The 19,216-nt window shown below is 41.7% G+C and overlaps 1 protein-coding gene across 4 annotated transcripts in view; it reads left to right on the top strand.

Moving 5' to 3' along the window:
* The window catches only part of usp47 (ubiquitin specific peptidase 47), a 182,994-nt gene that overhangs the window by 121,889 nt on the left and 41,889 nt on the right, over positions 1–19,216 (top strand). For all 4 annotated transcript variants that reach the window (XM_043705674.2, XM_043705672.2, XM_043705673.2 and 1 more), the window contains 3 exons: positions 2,053–2,184; positions 8,428–8,504; positions 14,668–14,723. In XM_043705674.2, the coding sequence (XP_043561609.1) occupies positions 2,053–2,184; positions 8,428–8,504; positions 14,668–14,723 (265 nt within the window). The remainder of the gene's footprint in view (positions 1–2,052; positions 2,185–8,427; positions 8,505–14,667; positions 14,724–19,216) is intronic.

The following is a 19,216-nucleotide window of genomic DNA, read 5'->3' as shown; positions in this document are numbered from 1 at the left end:
ACTCTTATGTCTCTGCACCTTGTAATTCTGCAGTCATTCTCAGTTTAGGTAATATTTTGCTCTTTTATAACTCCTGCCAAAGTGAGCAATTTCATATTGCCCCACGTTTTGCTCCAACTGACAGATTATACCTACGCACTCAGCTTGTTGTTTGCAATCACATCTTTACAGCATATTTTTCTGCTAGTCTTTGTGTCATCTGCAAATTTAGCTCCTGTACCTTAACTTCCCTCGTATCAGTCATTGATGTAAATTGCAAAAAATTGAGGCCCAAGCACTAACTCCTGGGGAACACTATTTTACACATGCCTCCAAAATGAAACAGGACCATTTTATACAAAAATGCTTGCCAGTCAGCCAATCTTCCATCAGTATGAGTATGCTACCTCCTACACCATGTGCTTCTACTTTGCCCAATAACCTTAATTTAGAACAAAAACAGAAATTGCTGAAGAAGCTCAGTGGAGCTGGTAGCATCTGTGGAAAGAGAACAAAGTTAATATTTTGAGTCCAGTGACTCTTCTTCTGAATCTTTGTGCAACATTGTTAAATCCGTCCTTGAAATCTCAAATACAGTACGCCAACAGACTCCCACTTTCCCATGTTACTGTTTCAACAAACTCCAATAAATTGGTTTAACATGATTTCCCTAGCATAGAACTCTTGACTGTAATATGTTGTGTTTTCGTAAGTACAATGCTTAACCGCCATAATAACTAATGCTGAAACCTTCAGCATGATAGATGTCAAGCTATCTGGCTTTCCTTCTCCATACCTTATTGAAAATTTGTTACTTCCAGTCTGATGAAACGTTTCCAACATCTAACAGAAGTTTGGAAAATTAACCCAGATACATACATTACCTCATTAGCTGCTACTTTTAAAATCTAGGGTGCTGTCCATTGGATTTGGGAACTCGTCAGCTCCTTGCATCATCATATGTTGAGTATCTTTTCCCTGCTGATTGATTGATTGTAATTTCATCAAGTTCCTTTCTTCCTTCCACTTCCTGATCTATCAACATTGCTGAAAAGATTTTTGTATTATCTCATGAAGACGGAAACTAAATATGTGTTCATTTCATTTACATTGCTGCCTTATTGACTGCTAACTCTCTATTTGCATTCTCTTGAGGACCAATGAGTGTGTAGTTACTCTTCTTTTTTTAAATACTTTGTCCATTTTTACATTTTTAGCTAGCTTCCTCTTATGTTCTGATTTCTTTGTCCTAATTAACCTTGTAATCTGTCATTCTTTATATTCTGGGGCTTGGGAAGTCCAGAACTAGAGGGCATAGGTTTAGGGGTGAGAGGGGAAAGATATAAAAGAGACCTAAGGGGCAACTTTTTCACGCAGACGGTGGTACGTGAATGGAATGAGCTGCCAGAGGATGTGGTGGAGGCTGGTACAATTGCAACATTTAAGAGACATTTGGATGGGTATATGAATAGGAAGGGTTTGGAGGGATATGGCCGGGTGCTGGCAGGTGGGACTAGATTGGGTTGGGATATCTGGTCGGCATGGACGGGTTGGACGAAAGGTCTGTTTCCGTGCTGTACATCTCTATGACTCTATTTGCAATGTTCCCTTTTAAGCTGTGGGTCAATGCCGAAGCATTGACTTCCAGTTTTGGAAGTTGCTGCCAGGCGCTGACCTCAGAGTTCTGCGCAGAAGAAAAATAGTGGTAACACAAGTCATCTTTTGTAAAACCCTCCAACCAATAATTTTCTCAATGCTCTGTACTCTTCCAGTATTTTCTCATCCCTGATTTTAATTGCACCATATTTAGACATGTCTTCAGGTGCTGGGGCTCTCGGCTTTGGAATTACATTCCTAAACTTTTCCTTATTTAAATTGCTTGTTAAAATCTGTCTCTCTGACCAAGTTATTATCACTATTTGGGCAACCACATGCTGCTCAGTGAGAGATTTTCTTGTTGGCATTGCTTATTTGAAGCATATTGGGATATTTGTGTATTAAGGGTCTGATACAAATAAAAAAAATGTTATTTTCTTCTCCTTTGCTCAGTTTGTTTGTTAATTATTTTTTCAGGGTGCTTGGATTTATGAGCTCTTCTCTGTTATGGTTCACTCAGGAAGTGCTGCTGGTGGACATTACTATGCCTGTATTAAATCATTCAGTGATGGACAGTGGTACAGTTTTAATGACCAGCATGTTAGCAGGGTATGTAAATATTTAAATGTCTCATGATGTGTTTTATGTTTTATTCCATGTTATTTTATGAATGAAACATTCCTCCTAAACATGGATGTTAAATTTTTTCATCATACACTTGTATTGTAATAGCTGAACCCTTCTCCCAGTACAAAGTCCTGGAACTCTCTCCATGATGGCATTGTGGATCTACATTATCTAAGTGGACTGCAATAATTTAAAAAGCAGCTCACCACCACCTTCTCCAAGGAAATAGAAATGCAAGATAAATGTTGACCCAGTCAGCAGTGTATGCATCCTGTGAATTAAGGAGAAAAAGTTGTATATTTATATTCAATGAGTAAATATTTTTGTGGTTAGTTGTCTGTCTACCTCTGAACTTAAGGCTGTATGTAAAGCTGGAGGCTCAAGTTACAGATTAGCTGCACTCAAGTACGAATGTTTTTGGGCTCTTTCCTAAGTCTTTTGGCCTTCCTAAATACTTCAGTTATGGCCAAACCAAAGTTTTCAAACGAGAATACACCAAAAGTGCCATGGCAAGCGAGTTCCAGGATTTATAATCCAGTGACAGTATGTCACCATATCAAATTCCTGACCAATCAGACTCTGCTTGCATGGTCTCAGTTTTTTCAATGAACTAAGCTTGACGATTAACAGTTCCTGCTTCAAGCCCATGCAGCCAAGGTCCAATCAATCAGTACCCTCTTATTATGCTGTAGAAATTGCTAGAAAAAAGGTTCTGAAGAAGAGTCACTGGATTCAAAACATTATTCCACCTTCTCTTCACAGATGCTACCAGACCTGTTGACTTTCTCCAGCAATTACTACTTGTTTCAGATTTCTAGCATCGGCAGTTCTTTGTTTTATACCCTGTATAGATTAGTGTTCCCTTTCCAAGTTTGATTTCTTGCATTGAGTCCTGATGCATGCACGATGACAAGATTTGACATCACGTCTTGTTTTAGCAATGTTTAAGTTCTGTACTACTAAGCAATTAATGGTAGTTATGATTCCAACCCAATGGCTAGTTTTTCCACCGATTACCATTGACTTCAGTTTTGCTAGGCTACTTGATGCCATATTAGGTCAAATGCTGTCACAATGCCAAGGACATTTATACTTTCCTCTGAAGTTAGCTTTTTTTTTTGTTCATGTTTGGACTAAGTCTGTAATGAACTTAATAGCTGATGAGAATTGGCAAAAAAGCAAACTGAGGATCAAAGAGGAAGTTATTGAGCAAATTTCATTTTATATTTTGTCATTAATGTCTTTTCTGGTTGGGAGTAGACTAATAAGGCAGTAATTCACTGAGTTGGATTTGTCTTGCTGTTTTTTGGCCGGACATACTTGGACAATTTTCCACGGTGCTGAGTAATTGCTGATTGTTAGCTGTACTAGTGCCATTATCATCCTGAGTGTTTCTTTCAATTCGTGTTCAACAGAGAGCAGTACTAAATCATTAGCTGAGGGTGAGTTGGGTGATGGACGGTAGGTAGTTATCAACCAGAGATTTCCTTGCCCCTGTTTGAATACAGCCACAGACGTCCTGGATCAGGAATTAATGCTGAGGTCTGCCAGGTCTGCTCTCTTCCAATTCTGTATTATTGTGCTCCCACCTATGATGAGTTTGTCCATACGGTGAGACAAGGCAAACTCAATGGTTGTGATGGTGTCTAAGAAGTTATTTGTAAAGCTCTGATTCCACAACAATTACTATCTTAGGCTGTTGCTTGATGGGTCTTTGGGACAGGTTTTTCAATTTTAATACTAGCCCCTGATGTCAGTAAAGCATGCCTTGATGGGTTGACAGATCTGAGTTTGCTATTGTTGTTTCCAGCATGCCAGGTGGTCCATCATTGGTTTCATTTTATCAGAATTCAGAGCAGTTACACACAACTGATTAACTTGCAGGACCTTTTCAGGGGGTATTTAAGAGTCAACAACATGGCTGTCACCTTGGAGTCACATATAGGCCATGTCAAGTAAGGGTGGTAGATTGTCTTCCCTAAACGACATCAGTGAACCAAATGGGTTTTTACAGCAATTGATAATGGTTTTACAGTCACCATTAGAGTAGCTTCAATTCCAGATTTATTTGAATTTCTATTTGCATTTGGATTTAAGCCACAAGCATTAACTTGGTCTCTGGGGGATTGCTAGTCCACTATCAGCCTTGGTATGTCATCCCCTCCACTACATTTATGAAAAGAGAAAACTGCTTTTACATGATGGCAGAATCTGGGGCAGGTATGGGTGCAGTTATGACAATCCACCCCTTAACTGTATTGCCTGAAAGTTGTAGCTAATAGAGATTTAACAAAAACAGAATAGTTATAATCAGACATCCATTCAGGTAGATTGGAAAATATCAGACCTGGTGGGGCGGTGAGAAAAGCCAACGTCAGTGAAAAGAAAGAACAGCAACCAAAAGTAAAATAAAAGAATAAAAGCAACTTCAGTAAGTAGTGAGTTAAAAATTCTCAAGTATATAAAAAGCAGTTTTATGCATAGGAATTAACCACTATCAGAAGTAAGTCACTTTAATTGCTTATTTATTCTTGGGTCTTGAGTTTTTTTTGTTCACAGAAAGCATACAAAGGAATGAATAATTGATGAAGAGCAATATTGTTACCCAGGATTTGAGAGTACTTATTCAGCAGTTTGGTGTCGTACAAAGAACAAAGACAATCTACAGTCCAGGAGCAGGCAAATCGGCCCTCCAAGCCTGAGCCAATCCAAATCCACTGCCTAAACCTGTCACGCAATTCCTAAGCATCTGTATCCCTCTGCTCGCCACCTAGTCATGCATCTGTCCAGACACATCTTAAATGAATCTACCATGCCTGCCTCTACTACTACTGTTGGCAATGCATTCCAAGCACCTACTACCCTCTATGTAAAGTACTTGCTGCGTGAATCCCCCTTAAACTTTTCCCGTCTGACCTTGAAAGCGAGACCTCTCGTTATTAAATCCTTCACCCTGGGATAAAGCTTATCTCTATCTACCCTGTCTATACCCTTCATGATTTTGTAGACCTCAATCAGGGTCCCCTCCATCTCCTTTTTTCTAATGAAAACAATCCTAACTTACTCAACCTCTCTTCATAGCTAGCACCTTCCATGCCAGGCAACATCCTCGTAAACCTTCTCTGCACCCTCTCCAAAGTGTCCACATCCTTTTGGTAATGTGGCAACCAGAACTGTACACAGTATTCTACAGGCTGCCAAACCAATGTCTTGTGCAATTTTAACATGACCTGCCAGTTCTTATACTCAATAACCCATACGATGAAGGCTAGCATATCATGTGCCTTCTTGACCACTCTATCCACCTGTGCAGCAACTTTCAGGGTACAATGGCCCTGAACTATGACATCTACAGCCATTCCTTCATCTGTCAACTTGGTCACTTCCTCAAAGAAGTCTATTAATTTGGTAAGGCACGATCGCCCCCTTACAAAATCATGTTGCCTATCACTGATAGGTATTCTTTTTCAAATATAAATAGATTTTATCCCTCAGTATCTTCTCCACCAACTTTCCCACCACTGACGTCAGGCGCACTGGTCTGTGGTTACCTGGAATAACCCTACCACCCTTCTTGTACAGGGGGACAACATAAGCAACCCTCCAGTCCTCCGGCACCTCACCTGTGTTTAAGGATGCTACAAAGATATCGGTTAGGACCCCAGCTATTTCCTCTCTTGTCTCCCTCAGCAGATGGATAGATCCCACCTGGTCCTAGGGATTTGTCCACCTTAATAATCTCTAGCCTACCCAACATATCTTCTCTACTTATGTCATCGTGATCCAGAGTAATCAAACTTGTATCTCTAATCTCAACATTCATCATGTCCCTTTTCTCAGTGAACACGAATGCAAAGTAATCATTCGCAACCTCACCCATTCTCTGAGATTCGACACACAGACTTCCTTCCTTATCTTTGAGTGAACCAATCCTTTCTCCAGTTACCCACTTGCTGCTTATACAAGAATAAAAGGCATCGGAATTCTCCTTAATTCTGCTCACTAAAGCTATTTCATGACCCCTTTTCGCCCGCTTGATACCTCGTTTAAGACTGGCTCTACTCTTCTGATATTCCTCCAGGGTCCGTTCTGTTCTTAGCTGCTTGGACCTCATGTACGCTTCTCTTTTCCTCTAGCGAGTTGTACGATTTCTCCTGTTATCCACGGTTCACGAATCTTGCCTTTCCTATCCTTTGCTTTCAACAGAATGTGCCTACCCTAAACTATCTTCAACCTATCTTTGAAAGCCTCCCTCATATCAAATAGCTGCGTCCAATCCACATTTCCCAGTTCCTGCCTAATTTTGATATAATTGGCCTTGGCCCAGTTTAGTATTTTTCCCTTAGGACAACTCTCATCTTTGACTACGAGTATTCTTAAACTTACAGAATTTCTTTGAGATTTTATTTCCACTATAACCTGTCCATGTTAGGTCTATCTCCATGACTTTTGTTTTCACAGCCCCCAAAGTCTCATCTTCACCAGATATCTACACGTCCATCTGCCATGTAGAAGGTCTCCAAGCCCTCTTTCTTGCTATCCTGCTGACCCAACAGTACCCACATTCATTCAATGGGTGGAACTGGTCCTCACCCTCAGCAACTTCTCTTTCAGATCCTCCCACTTCCTTCAGACCAAAGGGGTAGCCATGGGGACCTGCATGGGCCCCAGCTGTGCCTGCCTCTTCGTAGGATACATGGAACAGTTAATCCTCTGCAGTTACACTGGCAGCATCTCCCTCATGTTCCTCTGCTACATTGACTGTATTGGTGCCACCTCGTGCTCCCACGAGGAGGTTGGACAGTTTATAAACTTCACAAAAACCTTGCACCCTGACTTTTAGTTCACCTGGGTCATCTTGAGCACCTCCCTCCCCTTTCTGGAAATCTCCATCTCCAACGACAGGTTCAACACTGCCATCTACTTCAAACCCACTGACTTCCACATCTACCTGAACTACACCACCTCCCACCTGCCCTCCAGTAAAAACGTGAACCCTTACTCCCAATTCCTCTGCCTCCACCATATCTGCTGCCAGGAGGAGCAATTTCACTCCACGACATCCCAGATGACCTCCTATTTCAAGGACCCCAATTTCCCATCCCACATGATCAATAATGCCCTCCAATGCATCTTCTCCACTTCCCACACCTCCCCCTTGAACTCCATCCCTCCACCTGCAACAAGGATAGAATCCCCTTGGTCCTCACCTTCCACCCCACTAATCTTCTGACACAGCGCAATGTCCTCCATCATTTCCACCACCTATAAACAGACCCCACTACCAGATATAAATTTCCCTCCCTACCCCTGTCTATGTTCCGCAGAGACTATTCCCTCCATGACCCCCTCATTCGGTCCATGCTCACCGTCCACACTTGGCAACCCCCCGCCCCTGACTTAAGGCCTCAAAGGATCTTTTCACATCGGCGGAGATTTTCCTGCATAACCAAACACCTCATCTACTGTGTCTGTTGCTCCTGAAGTGGTGTCCTCTACATCGGGGAGCTAGGATTCCAACTTGCGGAACATTTCAGGGAACATCACTGGGGGAGACACACCAAACCCCACCACCCTGTGGCCTATCACTTCGCTCTCCCTCCCACTGCACTAAGGACATGCAAGTCCTAGCCCACCTCCACCACTAAATCCTAGCCACCTGCCACCTGGAGGAAGAACGCCTTATCTTCTGCTTTGCGACTGTTCAACCACATGGCACCAACATTGACGTCATCAGTTTCCTCATCTCCCCACCCTCCACCTCATCCCAGATCCAACCCTCCAACTCTGCACCTCCCTCTTGACTTGTCAAACCTGTCCATCTTCCTTCTTACCTATCTGCTCCACCCTCCCACAGACCTATCTGTTACCCCCACCTGCATCCATCTATCACCTTCCGAGCTACCTTCTCTCCACTGTCAGCATCCTTCTATCCCTTCCCCACATTCCTGATGAAAGACTTATGCCTGAAATGTTGGCTCTCCTGCTCCTTGAATGCTGCCTGATCTGTGCTTTTCCAGCGCTACACTTTTTGACTCTGATCTCTAGCATGCACAGTCCTCAGTTTCCCCTGGTTTATCTTGATAGTACTTTTCCAGATAAAACAATTTCTGAATTGAATTGTGAGCTTGTGCTGATCAGTTACTTTTATGATTTAAAATTTTGGTACTATCTTAAAAGCTTTTTTTTAAAATGGAAGTAAGAATAAAACTGTTTTTCTTTCAGATTACTCAAGATGATATTAGGAAAACGTATGGTGGCTCGACAGTGACCAGAGGATATTACTCCAGCGCTTTTGCCAGGTAACCACAAGGCACATTCTAAATGATGTTCACTTGGTATTTTTGACACTCTGGCCTGTTTCTACTAGACTAGACTATTTCACTTGGGTTCCAGCAAAAAAAATTGTTCTGTAACCCGAGGGCCATAGGAACCGAAGGTGGCCATTCAGCCTCTATATCTTAACTCCACCTTGAATCTGTGACCTTTAATGCCCTCACCTAATTTAAAAAAGTCTAAGTCTCCATTTTTAAATTTTTAATCAAACCAACTATAACCACTGTTTTGGGAAAAGACTTCCATACTTTTACTATTCTTTTGTGAAGAAATACTTTCTGACAACCATGACAGCCTGATTCACATTTTGAAGTTTTTATAAATTGCCTCTTGTTCTGAGGGAATAGTTTCTGTCTATCTACGCTATGAAATCTTTCAGCCATCTTAGACTTGTATTTGAGTATACAGCTTATCACATGTATTTGACCCCACAATTTAACATTTTAGCACAGTTGCTGACTAAAGGGATTTCCTGTCTACTCCACTCCACTTGTTCTGAAGCCAATCTGTCCTTCCTCTGGGGTGTTGTCCAGAACAGGCACAATGTTGCAAATGGAGTCCATCTGGAACATCTGTAATGTGCATTCCTCTGAAATGAAGGGCAGTGTTACAGTAGCTTTTATTTTTCAATCTTTCCACCATTTAATGATTTTTGTATTGCACTTACATCCCTAAGTCTCTCTTCCTCCCCACTTTCATGTTTCTTGCCATTTATAAAACATACTGAGCAACTTTTTCAGTTCAAAGTGAAATACCGCAGACTTCATCTGTAAATGGATCATCTTGCATTTCTATTAATATACTTGTGTACATTTAAATTGGACTGGATATTTTTGCTTGTGCTAATTAAGTTGCAGGCTTGGTTCAGGGTCTCCTTTTAAGTCACTCTATCATATTATTCATCAAACAGCCGTCTGTTTTGTCTTAGGCACTGTGCAGTTTAGACGAAATGCTTCTATCCAATGCTTCTATAACAAAATATAGATGTTTTTTGCATTCCTGAAGTACACAGAAGCAGAATCCATGCTGGGTATATTGCTGTGCTGTCGAGAGGGCAGTGCTGAAGGAGTACTGCGCTGTCTTGACAGAGAGCTCAGAGTGAACACTACCATTGAACAAGCTATATTTCAGATTCAGCACTGAGCCATGATCATATAACCGTTTGGGTTATGTAATGGAACACACAATACTCTTCAAAGAGCAATGGAGTTCTACCCAGCGCTCCAACCAGTATTGATGCCTCAAACAGCATCAGTAAAATAGTTTAACTGGTTGTTACCATGTTGCTGCTTATGCAATTCGGTATTCCATCTTTCTGTTGTATCTTGCCCATATTTAGTTCATATTTGATGTATTTTGGAATATATTTTTAGTTTTAGAATCAAGATTGTAATTTTAATAATTAAGGTTCAATTACAGAAAGTGGGATAAATACAATTACAGCAAGCTTAGTGTCTTTTATACTCAAAGGGCTGGTGGCCATCCTGCCTTTGACTTCCCAATCTATGGATTAAGTTGCTTCTCGCAGTTCTGATGCAGCATTGGCTGCTGTGGAATTCTGATCAAATGTTAATAGCTGTCAGGCCCCTTTAAGTTTCCCACTTTTGTAATAATGGGTGTGACCAAGTGTCCATCATAACAGGTCTGAATCCAGTTTTAAAAATCAAATGTGAAGGAAGTCTAAAAATGCTGTGGATTAAATAATTTTGCCTTCTACTGCTTCCATGGGTGTCATTCCTCCTCCTGCAAAATTTGTTTTCTTCAAGAAAGTGATATCTTGTTAGAAAGTGAGGTGTTTAATTTTCTCTTTAAATATTAATGGTCCCTAATCAGATTATAATTTGAGTCTTAGATTTAGGAGGATTTGGATTGTAAAATGGACACAAGCATGGCCATTGACAAAAATGTCGCGTAAGTTGTGAAATGAAGATTGAAAAGAGTCAAGTTTAAAGGGTGATGTAACTGAGAAACCTTGAAATTAGGTATTTAAATCTTCTTTAAAAAAAAACAAAAGCACTTGGATCCTTGGTTTTATAAAAAGTAATTTTTTGCCTCTGAAATGTCATAAATCGATGCAGTTAATATTGAGTGGAGAAACTACTTTATTGTCCTCACTTCTTAAATTTCCTTTTTGCAAGATGAAGCGGATTAAGTAAATAGTCCAAGTAAATGCTGTTTTTAAAGGAAAAATGCAAATGAAGAGAATTTGATAGTTAGGCAATAAAGGCACAGTATTAACACCTGTTCTCTGTTGTGGCAACAACGCAATAAGCTGATGTAAGCTTTACTTGTGTTAATCTTGCAACATGTGGAGTGGGATGGGTGGGGCAAAAGTTCTGTTGTAGACCTGTTCTTGGGCTTGGCTAAAGTGGCCATTAATAGACCCATACAGTGAGTCATAATGCTGGACTGTCCGCTCCTCTTTTGCGGTTACATCTGCATTTGAGTGTTCATTGAGAAGGATGATATGGTGCCCACTGGAATGATAGAGATCTTTAGAGACTGGTGTGCACTGCAGGGGCTGGAATGTATCATCATTTTGGATAATATTATTTTTCTTTTGTAAGTTTTCATTCACTTTTTCTGTTCACCATTTTGTTGTGCTTTTGTTGTAGTGTCCCATCAAGGGCTGTCTAACTTGATTAAAGTTTAGTTTGAAAAACAATTGTTTGACTTGAAAGCACTTGTCATTCTGCTATAATGCACATTTTGTTAACGCAAATTCGCTCGAACACGATTGACAAATTGGAGACGCTGTTTCTGAAGCGTTGGCTATAGTGAGATTGCATCGCCAACATCTTAACTCTGGTTTTTAAAGTGTGATTTTTCAATACTGCAAGGTTGCACAAGAACGCAACCATCACATTATAGAAGAGCTACCTATATTATCCTGTCCTTTAGAGTCATAGAGATGTACAGCATGGAAACAGACCCTTCGGTCCAACCCATCCATGCCGACCAGATATCCCAACCCAATCTAGTCCCACCTGCCAGCACCCGGCCCATATCCCTCCAAACCCTTCCTATTCATATATCTATCCAAATGCCTCTTAAATGTTGCAAAATTGTACCAGCCTCCACCACATCCTCTGGCAGCTCATTCCATACACGTACCACCCTCTGTGTGAAAACGTTGCCCCTTAGGTCTCTTTTATATCTTTCCCCTCTCACGCTAAACCTATGCTCTCTAGTTCTGAACTCCCCACCCCCAGGGAAAAGACTTTGCCTATTTATCCTATCCATGCCCCTCATGATTTTGTAAACCTCTATAAGGTCACCCCTCAGCCTCCGACGCTTCAGGGAAAACAGCCCCAGCCTGTTCAGCCTCTCCCTGTAGCTCAGATCCTCCAACCCTGGCAACATCCTTGTAAATCTTTTCTGAACCCTTTCAAGTTTCACAACATCTTTCCGATAGGAAGGAGACCAGAATTGCACGCAGTATTCCAACAGTGGCCTAACCAATGTCCTGTACAGCCACAACATGACCTCCCAACTCCTGTACTCAATACTCTGACCAATAAAGGAAAGCATACCAAAAGCCGCCTTCAGTATCTTATCTACCTGCGACTCCACTTTCACGGAGCTATGAACCTGCACTCCAAGGTCTCTTTGTTCAGCAACACTCCCTAGGACCTTACCATTAAGTGTATAAGTCCTGCTAAGATTTGCTTTCCCACCTTTGCAGCACCTCACATTTATCTGAATTAAACTCCATCTGCCACTTCTCAGCCCATTTGGCCCATCTGGTCAAGATCCTGTTGTAATCTGAGGTAACCCTCTTCACTGTCCACTACACCTCCAATTTTGGTGTCATCTGCAAACTTACTAACTGTACCTCTTATGCTCGCATCCAAATCATTTATGTAAATGACAAAAAGTAGAGGACAAAGCACTGATCCTTGTGGCACTCCACTGGTCACAGGCCTCCAGTCTGAAAAAGAAACCCTCCACCACCACCCTTTGTCTTCTACCTTTGAGCCAGTTCTGTATCCAAATGGCTAGTTCTCCCTGTATTCCATGAGATCTAACCTTGCTAATCAGTCTCCCATGGGGAATGTTGTTGAACGCTTTACTGAAGTCCATATCGATCATATCTACTGCTCTTCCCTCATCAATCTTCTTTGTTACTTCATCAAAAAACCCAATCAAGTTTGAGAGACAAGATTTCCCACGCACAAAGCCATGTTGACTATCCCTAATCAGTCCTTGCCTTTCCAAATACATGTACATCCTGTCCCTCAGGAGTCCTTCCAACAACTTGCCCACCACCGAGGTCAGGCTCACTGGTCTATAGTCCCCTGGCTTGTCCTTACCACCCTTCTCAAACAGTGGCACCACGTTTGCCAACCTCCAGCTTCTGGCACCTCACCTGTGACTATTGATGGTACAAGGCCTGGGCGGCACGGTGGCACAGTGGTTAGCACTGCTGCCTCACAGCGCCAGAGACCCGGGTTCAATTCCCGCCTCAGGCGACTGTCTGGAGTTTGCACATTCTCCCCGTGTCTGCGTGGGTTTCCTCCGGGTACTCCGGTTTCCTCCCACAGTCCAAAAATGTGCAGGTCAGGTGAATTGGCCGTGCTAAATTGCCCGTAGTGTTAGGTGCAGGGGTAAATGTAGGGGAATGGGTCTGGGTGGGTTGCGCTTCGGCGGGTCGGTGTGGACTTGTTGGGCCGAAGGGCCTGTTTCCACACTGTAAAGTAATCTAAAGTAATCTAAAAAAAAAAGTATATCAGCAAGAGGCCCAGCAATCACTTTTCTAGCTTCCCACAGAGTTCTAGGGTGCACCTGATCAGGTCCTGGGGATTTATCCACCTTTAACCGTTTCAAGACATCCAGCACTTCCTCCTCTGTAATCTGGACATTTTGCAAGATGTCACCATCTATTTCCCTACAGTCTGTGTCTTCGATATCCTTTTCCACAGTAAATACTGATGCAAAATATTCATTTAGTATCTCCCCCATTTTCTGTGGCTCCACACAAAGGCCGCCTTGCTGATGTTTGAGGGGCCCTATTCTCTCCCTAGTTACCCTTTTGTCCTTAATATATTTGTAAAACCCCTTTGGATTCTCCTTAATTTTATTTGCCAAAGCTATCTCATGTCCCCGTTTTGCCCTCCTGATTTCCGTCTTAAGTATACTCCTACTTTCTTTATACTCTTCCAAGGATTCACTCGTTCTGTCCTGTCTGTACCTGACATATGCTTCCTTCTTTTTCTTAACCAAACCCTCAATTTCTTTAGTCATCCAGCATTCCCTATATCCTTTTAAATATTTCCTTTTCAAATACTTATTTCCTTTTCTTTATAAATTGGAGATGCCGGGGTTAGACTGGTGTGTAGCCTATAGCTGTAAATTCTGTGTCTTATGATCTTATACTCCACAACCACCTGATGAAGGAGCAGCGCTCTGAAAGCTAGTGCTTCTAAATAAACCTGTTCAAACTATAACCTGGTGTTGTGTGTTTTTTAAGTTGCTTTATGAAGTAATTATGAATTCCACTTCTGTTGTTTTGAATCAGGATTCTGTTTTTAAAAAATTCATTTTTGCTTCCATTCAATTGACTGTCTTGCATCTTCGAGTAAAGTCTGAAAATGTTCCTCCTGACATTAGATCAAAACATTGCATAATTTTGCATCCTATTAGATCTGAGAACTAAACATTTAATTACAGCTAATATAAACAGAGCAGAGTTCTGTATATATGGTGATCCATTAAAAAGGCACATTACGGTGCAAGTCATTTAGCACTGCATAGCTTTATTTCTGTGAACCTATTGTTTTAATTTATCTGTTCTGATGAGTCACTGGACTCAATGTTAACTTTGCTTTCTTCCAACAGATGCTGCCAGATTTGCTGAGTTTCTCCAGTAATTTGTTTGTTTCCATTTTGCAGCATCTTCATATCTTTTTGATTTTGTTTTAATTTATCATTTTATGCTGTGATTGAAAGTTAATTCTGCCATGACAGTGTATATGTCTAGATTGTTTGACATCATAAATGTCTTGCGGTGCATATATTAATTTGGAACTGGAAATTTGAATGGTGACCAAAATGGCAAATTCATAGGTAAGGGTAAAACTGAGATTTTGAATTTATGTTGTTAACAACTGATATTTTTCCCCTTGCCAGCTCCACCAACGCATACATGTTAATTTACAGACAAAAAGAATCTACAAGAAATGCAAGTGAGTACTTTTATATTGAGTATGGTTCCAAGTTTTATCAATACATCAGTGTTGCATTTTGCTTTGCAAGAAGACAAATATTCCTTTATAATTTGACAGATCTTTATTTTGACTTGTGCGAAAGTTATGCTGTTTATCTGCAGTTTGTTAGCAACATTTTGTGCTTTCTTGATCAGGCATGATCCTATGGCACTTTCATCCCATGCAGCATCCAAGGAGCAGGAAAATCGATGTTTCAGGCAAAAGCCCTTCAGGGTTGAAGGCAGGAAGCCTCCAGGGTGGAGAGATAAATGGGAGGGGGATGTGGGGCTGGGGAAAAGGTAGCCAAGTGTACAATAGGTGGATGGAGGTGGGGATGAAGGTGGAAGTTAAGAGAGGAGGGTGGAGTGGATAGGTGGGAATGAAGATTGGCAGGTAAAACAAGTCATGAGGATGATGTTGAGCTGGAAGGTTGGAACTGGGGTGAGGTGGGGAGAGGGTGAATGACGATACTGGTGAAGTCCACATTGATGCCCTGCGGTTGAAGTGTTCTGAGGCAGAAGATGAGGTGCTCTGCCTCCAGGCGTCGGGTGGTGAGGCTGCGATGGTGAAGGAGGCCCAGGATCTGCATGTCCTTGGCAGAGTGGGAGGGGGAGTTGAAATGTTGGGCCACGGGGCAGTGGGGTTGATTTGGTGCAGGTGTCCTGGAGATGTTCCCTAAAGTGCTCTGCGAGAAAGCGTCCAGTCTCCCCAATTTAGAGGAGACCGCATTGGGAGCAACGGATACAATAAATGACATTGGTGGATGTGCAGGTGAAACTTTGATGGATGTGGAAGACTCCTTTGAGGCCTTGGATGGACATGGGGTGGGGGAGATGTGGGTGCAGGTGCAGGTTTTGCAATTCCTGCGGTGGCAGGGGAGGGTAGGTTGTTGGGGTGCAAAACATCTCCAGGACATCTGCATCAATCAACCCCACTGACCTGTGGCCCAACATTTCACCTCCCCCCTCCCAATCTGCTGAGGGCATGCAGGTCCTGGGCCGCCTCTACCGCCACTCCCTCACCACCCAACGTCTGGAGGAAGCACATCTCCTCTTCTGCCTTGGCACACTTCAACCCCAGGGCATCAGTGTGGACTTCACCAGTTTCTTCATTCCCTCTGCCCCCCACCTTACCTCCGTTCCAACCTTCCAGCTCAGCACCATCCCCATAACCTGTCCAACCTGCCAATCTTCCTTCCCACCTATCCGCTCCACCCTCCTCTCTGACCTATCACCTTCATCCCCACCCCCATTCACCTATTGTACTCTTTGCTACCTTCTCCCCAGCCTCACCCCTCTCCCATTTATCTCTCCACCCCAGAGACTCCCTATCTTCATTTCTGATGAAGGGCTTTTGCCAGAAACATCAATTTTCCTGCTCGTGGGATGCTGTCTGACCTGCTGTACGTTTCCAGACTCTGATTTCCAGCATTCGCAGTCCTCACTTTTGCCCACTTACATTGTGAGACATTTTAACTCTCTAGCATTGAGAAATACAGGAAATATTCATAAATCGGTCTCTTTCGGGTGAGATGTTGTAGTGGGTGATTTTAACTTGCCCAATATTGACTGGAACGTGCTTACTACAAGGTGTTTGGATCGGGTGGAATTTCTTAGGTGCATCCATAAGGTTTTCTTGAAACGATATTTTGGTAGTCCAACCAGGGAAAGGGCTACACTAGACCTTGAATTAAACAATGAGCTTGGCCAGATTATTGAAGTTCTGTGGGGGACCATTTTGTGAACAGTAATCATAATTCCATAAGTTTTAAGATAGTTATTGATAAGGATAAGACTGGTCCTTGGGTGAAAGTGATAAATTGGAGGAAAACTAATTGCAACACTATTAGGCAGGAACTGGAGAAATTAGATTGGGTATGAGGATAAATCTACATCTGACATCTGGGAATCTTTTAAAGTCCAGTTGATCAAAGTTCAGGACCAGCATGCTCCTGTGAGGATGAAAGGTAAGGGTGACAAGATTTGGGACCTCTGGATGACAAGAGATATTAAAGTTTGGCCTAAAAAAAGGAAGCATATTGTAAGGTTAGACAACTGAAATTAGAAAATGCCCTTGAGAATTATAAAGGGAGCAGAAAACTACTTAAACAAGGAATCACGTGGGCAAAAATGGGTTCTGAAATATTCTTGACAAGTAGGATTAAAGAGAATCCCAAAGTATTTTATATGTATATTTGGAACAAGAGGGTAGCTAGGGAAAGAGTAGGTCCACCCAAGGACAAAGGAGGGAATTTATACATGGAGCCAGAAGTAGTAGGTGAGGTTCTTAGTGAGTACTTTGCCATCAGTATTCACCAAGGAGAAGAACATGGACAATGGTAAGATTAAGTATGGATATGTTGATGTTCTAAGGTATGTCAGTATTTAAGGAGGAGGAGATGTTGAATGTTTAAAAACATTAGGGGAGATATGTACTGATGGGATTTATCCCAGGATATGGAACGAGGCAAGGGAGGAGATTGCTGGGGCTTTGACAGAGATCTTTGCATCCTCTTTAACTACAGGTGAGGCCTCAGGAGTCTGGCAAATAGCTAATATTGTTCCTCTAAGAAGGAATAATGCAGAAAATTGTAGGTTAGTGAGACTTCAGCAGCTGGGAAATTATTGGAAAAGATCAAATTTACTTGCATTTGAACTCATTAGGGATAGTCAGCATGGCTTTGTGTGAGGGCAGTCTTATCCTACACGTTTGATTAAATTTTCTGAGGAAGTGATGAAGATGATTGAGGGTTTGGCAGTGGATGGTATTTGAATGGACTTTATTAAAGCATTTGACAAGGACCTTTCTGGTGGGTTGATCCAGAAGATTGTCAGTTAGGATCCATGGTGATTTTTGTAAGCTGGATACAAAATTGGCTTGGTCACAGAAGACTGAGGGTAGTTGTGGAAGTTTTCTGACTAGAGGTCTGTGACCAGTGGTGTTCCACAGAATCAGTGCTGGGATCTGTTGTTTGTAATATGTATCAATGACTTAGATGAAATGTAAGTGGTCTGAATTATAAGTTTGCAGATGACAGGAAAATTGGTGGAATTGTGGACATTTAGGAAGGTTGTCAAAGGATATAAATCAGTTGGAAAGTTGGGCAAAGAACTGACAGATGGAGTTTAATCTGGGCAAGTGTGAGGTGACGCATTTTGGGAGCTAAAATGCAAGAGGAAAGTACTTGCCTTAATTGGTTGGGACGTTGTGTATAAAAGTTGACAAGTCACGCTGCAGTTGAATAAAACTTGAGTTGGCCATATTTGGAATATTGCGTGCAGTTTTGGTCACCACACTGTAGGAAGGATGTGGAGGCTTTACACTGTAGGAAGGATGTGGAGGCTTTGGAGAGGGTGCAGAAGAAGTTTACCAGTATATTGCCTAGTTTGGAGATTTACCTATAGTGATAAGTTAGACAAACATGGATTGTTTTCACTAGAGCATCAGAGATTGAGGGGTCACCTGGTAAAAGACGGCAAATTTGAGAGGCTTGGAGTCTTTTTACCAGGGTGGCAATGTCAAATACCAGGGGACATGAGTTTAAGGTAAGAGGGAAAATGTTTAAAGAAGATGTGCAAGGAAAGTTTTTTTTTAAACATGAAAGGTGTTAGGTGCCTAGAACATGCAGCCAGGGGAGGTAGTAGAAGCAGAAATGATAGCAATGTTTACGACGCATTTAGACGGACACATGAACTGGCAGGGAATAGAGGAATATGAAAAATATACAGGCAGACGGGATTAGTTAAGAATGGCATCATGGTCAGTACAGACATGGTGGACAGAAGGGTCTGTTCCTGTGCTGTGCTGTCCCATTTTCAAGGCTTGTCAAGTAGACATTAACAGTTTAATGTCATTATTTTCTCGAGCACAGAAATTATTTTGATAACCTGACCAAATTTATTCCTCAACTAACATCACTAATCAAATTATCTATTCGTAATCTCTGCCTTTTTTGGATGGGGGCTTGCTGTTTATAAATTGACTGTGATATTATTACTTTACGATACTGCAGTGACTTCATTAAAGTATTTTAGGTTGTTCTATAGTCTGGAAAAGAACTGTACAAATGAAAGTCTTCCTTTTTAATGTGCCACATGTGTAAATGTGCGAACTATTGATATAAATAGAAGCCAAACCTGGTGCTTGAAATCCTTGTTGTGAGGCTTTGAACTTTGTAATATAAAAATTGATTTTCACTTCTGCCTTTTTAAATTCCAACTACAAAGCTTGTGCAGATAAGAATAGAGATGAAAGGTACAAAAATGAACTCCATTGGTGCTTTGTTATATAATTCGTGTAGAATCACTGTTAGGAAGGATACTTGAATTGATTGCAAGCACCGCTGTGACTTGATTTAGTTATAAATTATCACTGAGATTTAAATTTTGGAAAGGACAGAGTCAGAAAAGACTACCCAGCCTCTCAATAGAAGTTGCTGGAAAAGCTCAGCCAGTTTGGCAGCACCTGTGAAA

The sequence above is a fragment of the Chiloscyllium plagiosum genome, unplaced genomic scaffold, assembly GCF_037043375.1.
Source record: "Chiloscyllium plagiosum isolate Xiang-an unplaced genomic scaffold, Cpla_swu_hap1 HiC_scaffold_18, whole genome shotgun sequence".
Classification (NCBI taxonomy): domain Eukaryota; kingdom Metazoa; phylum Chordata; class Chondrichthyes; order Orectolobiformes; family Hemiscylliidae; genus Chiloscyllium; species Chiloscyllium plagiosum.
The sequence above is the reverse complement of the archived record's forward strand: the minus strand, read 5'-3'. Positions and strand labels throughout refer to the sequence as shown.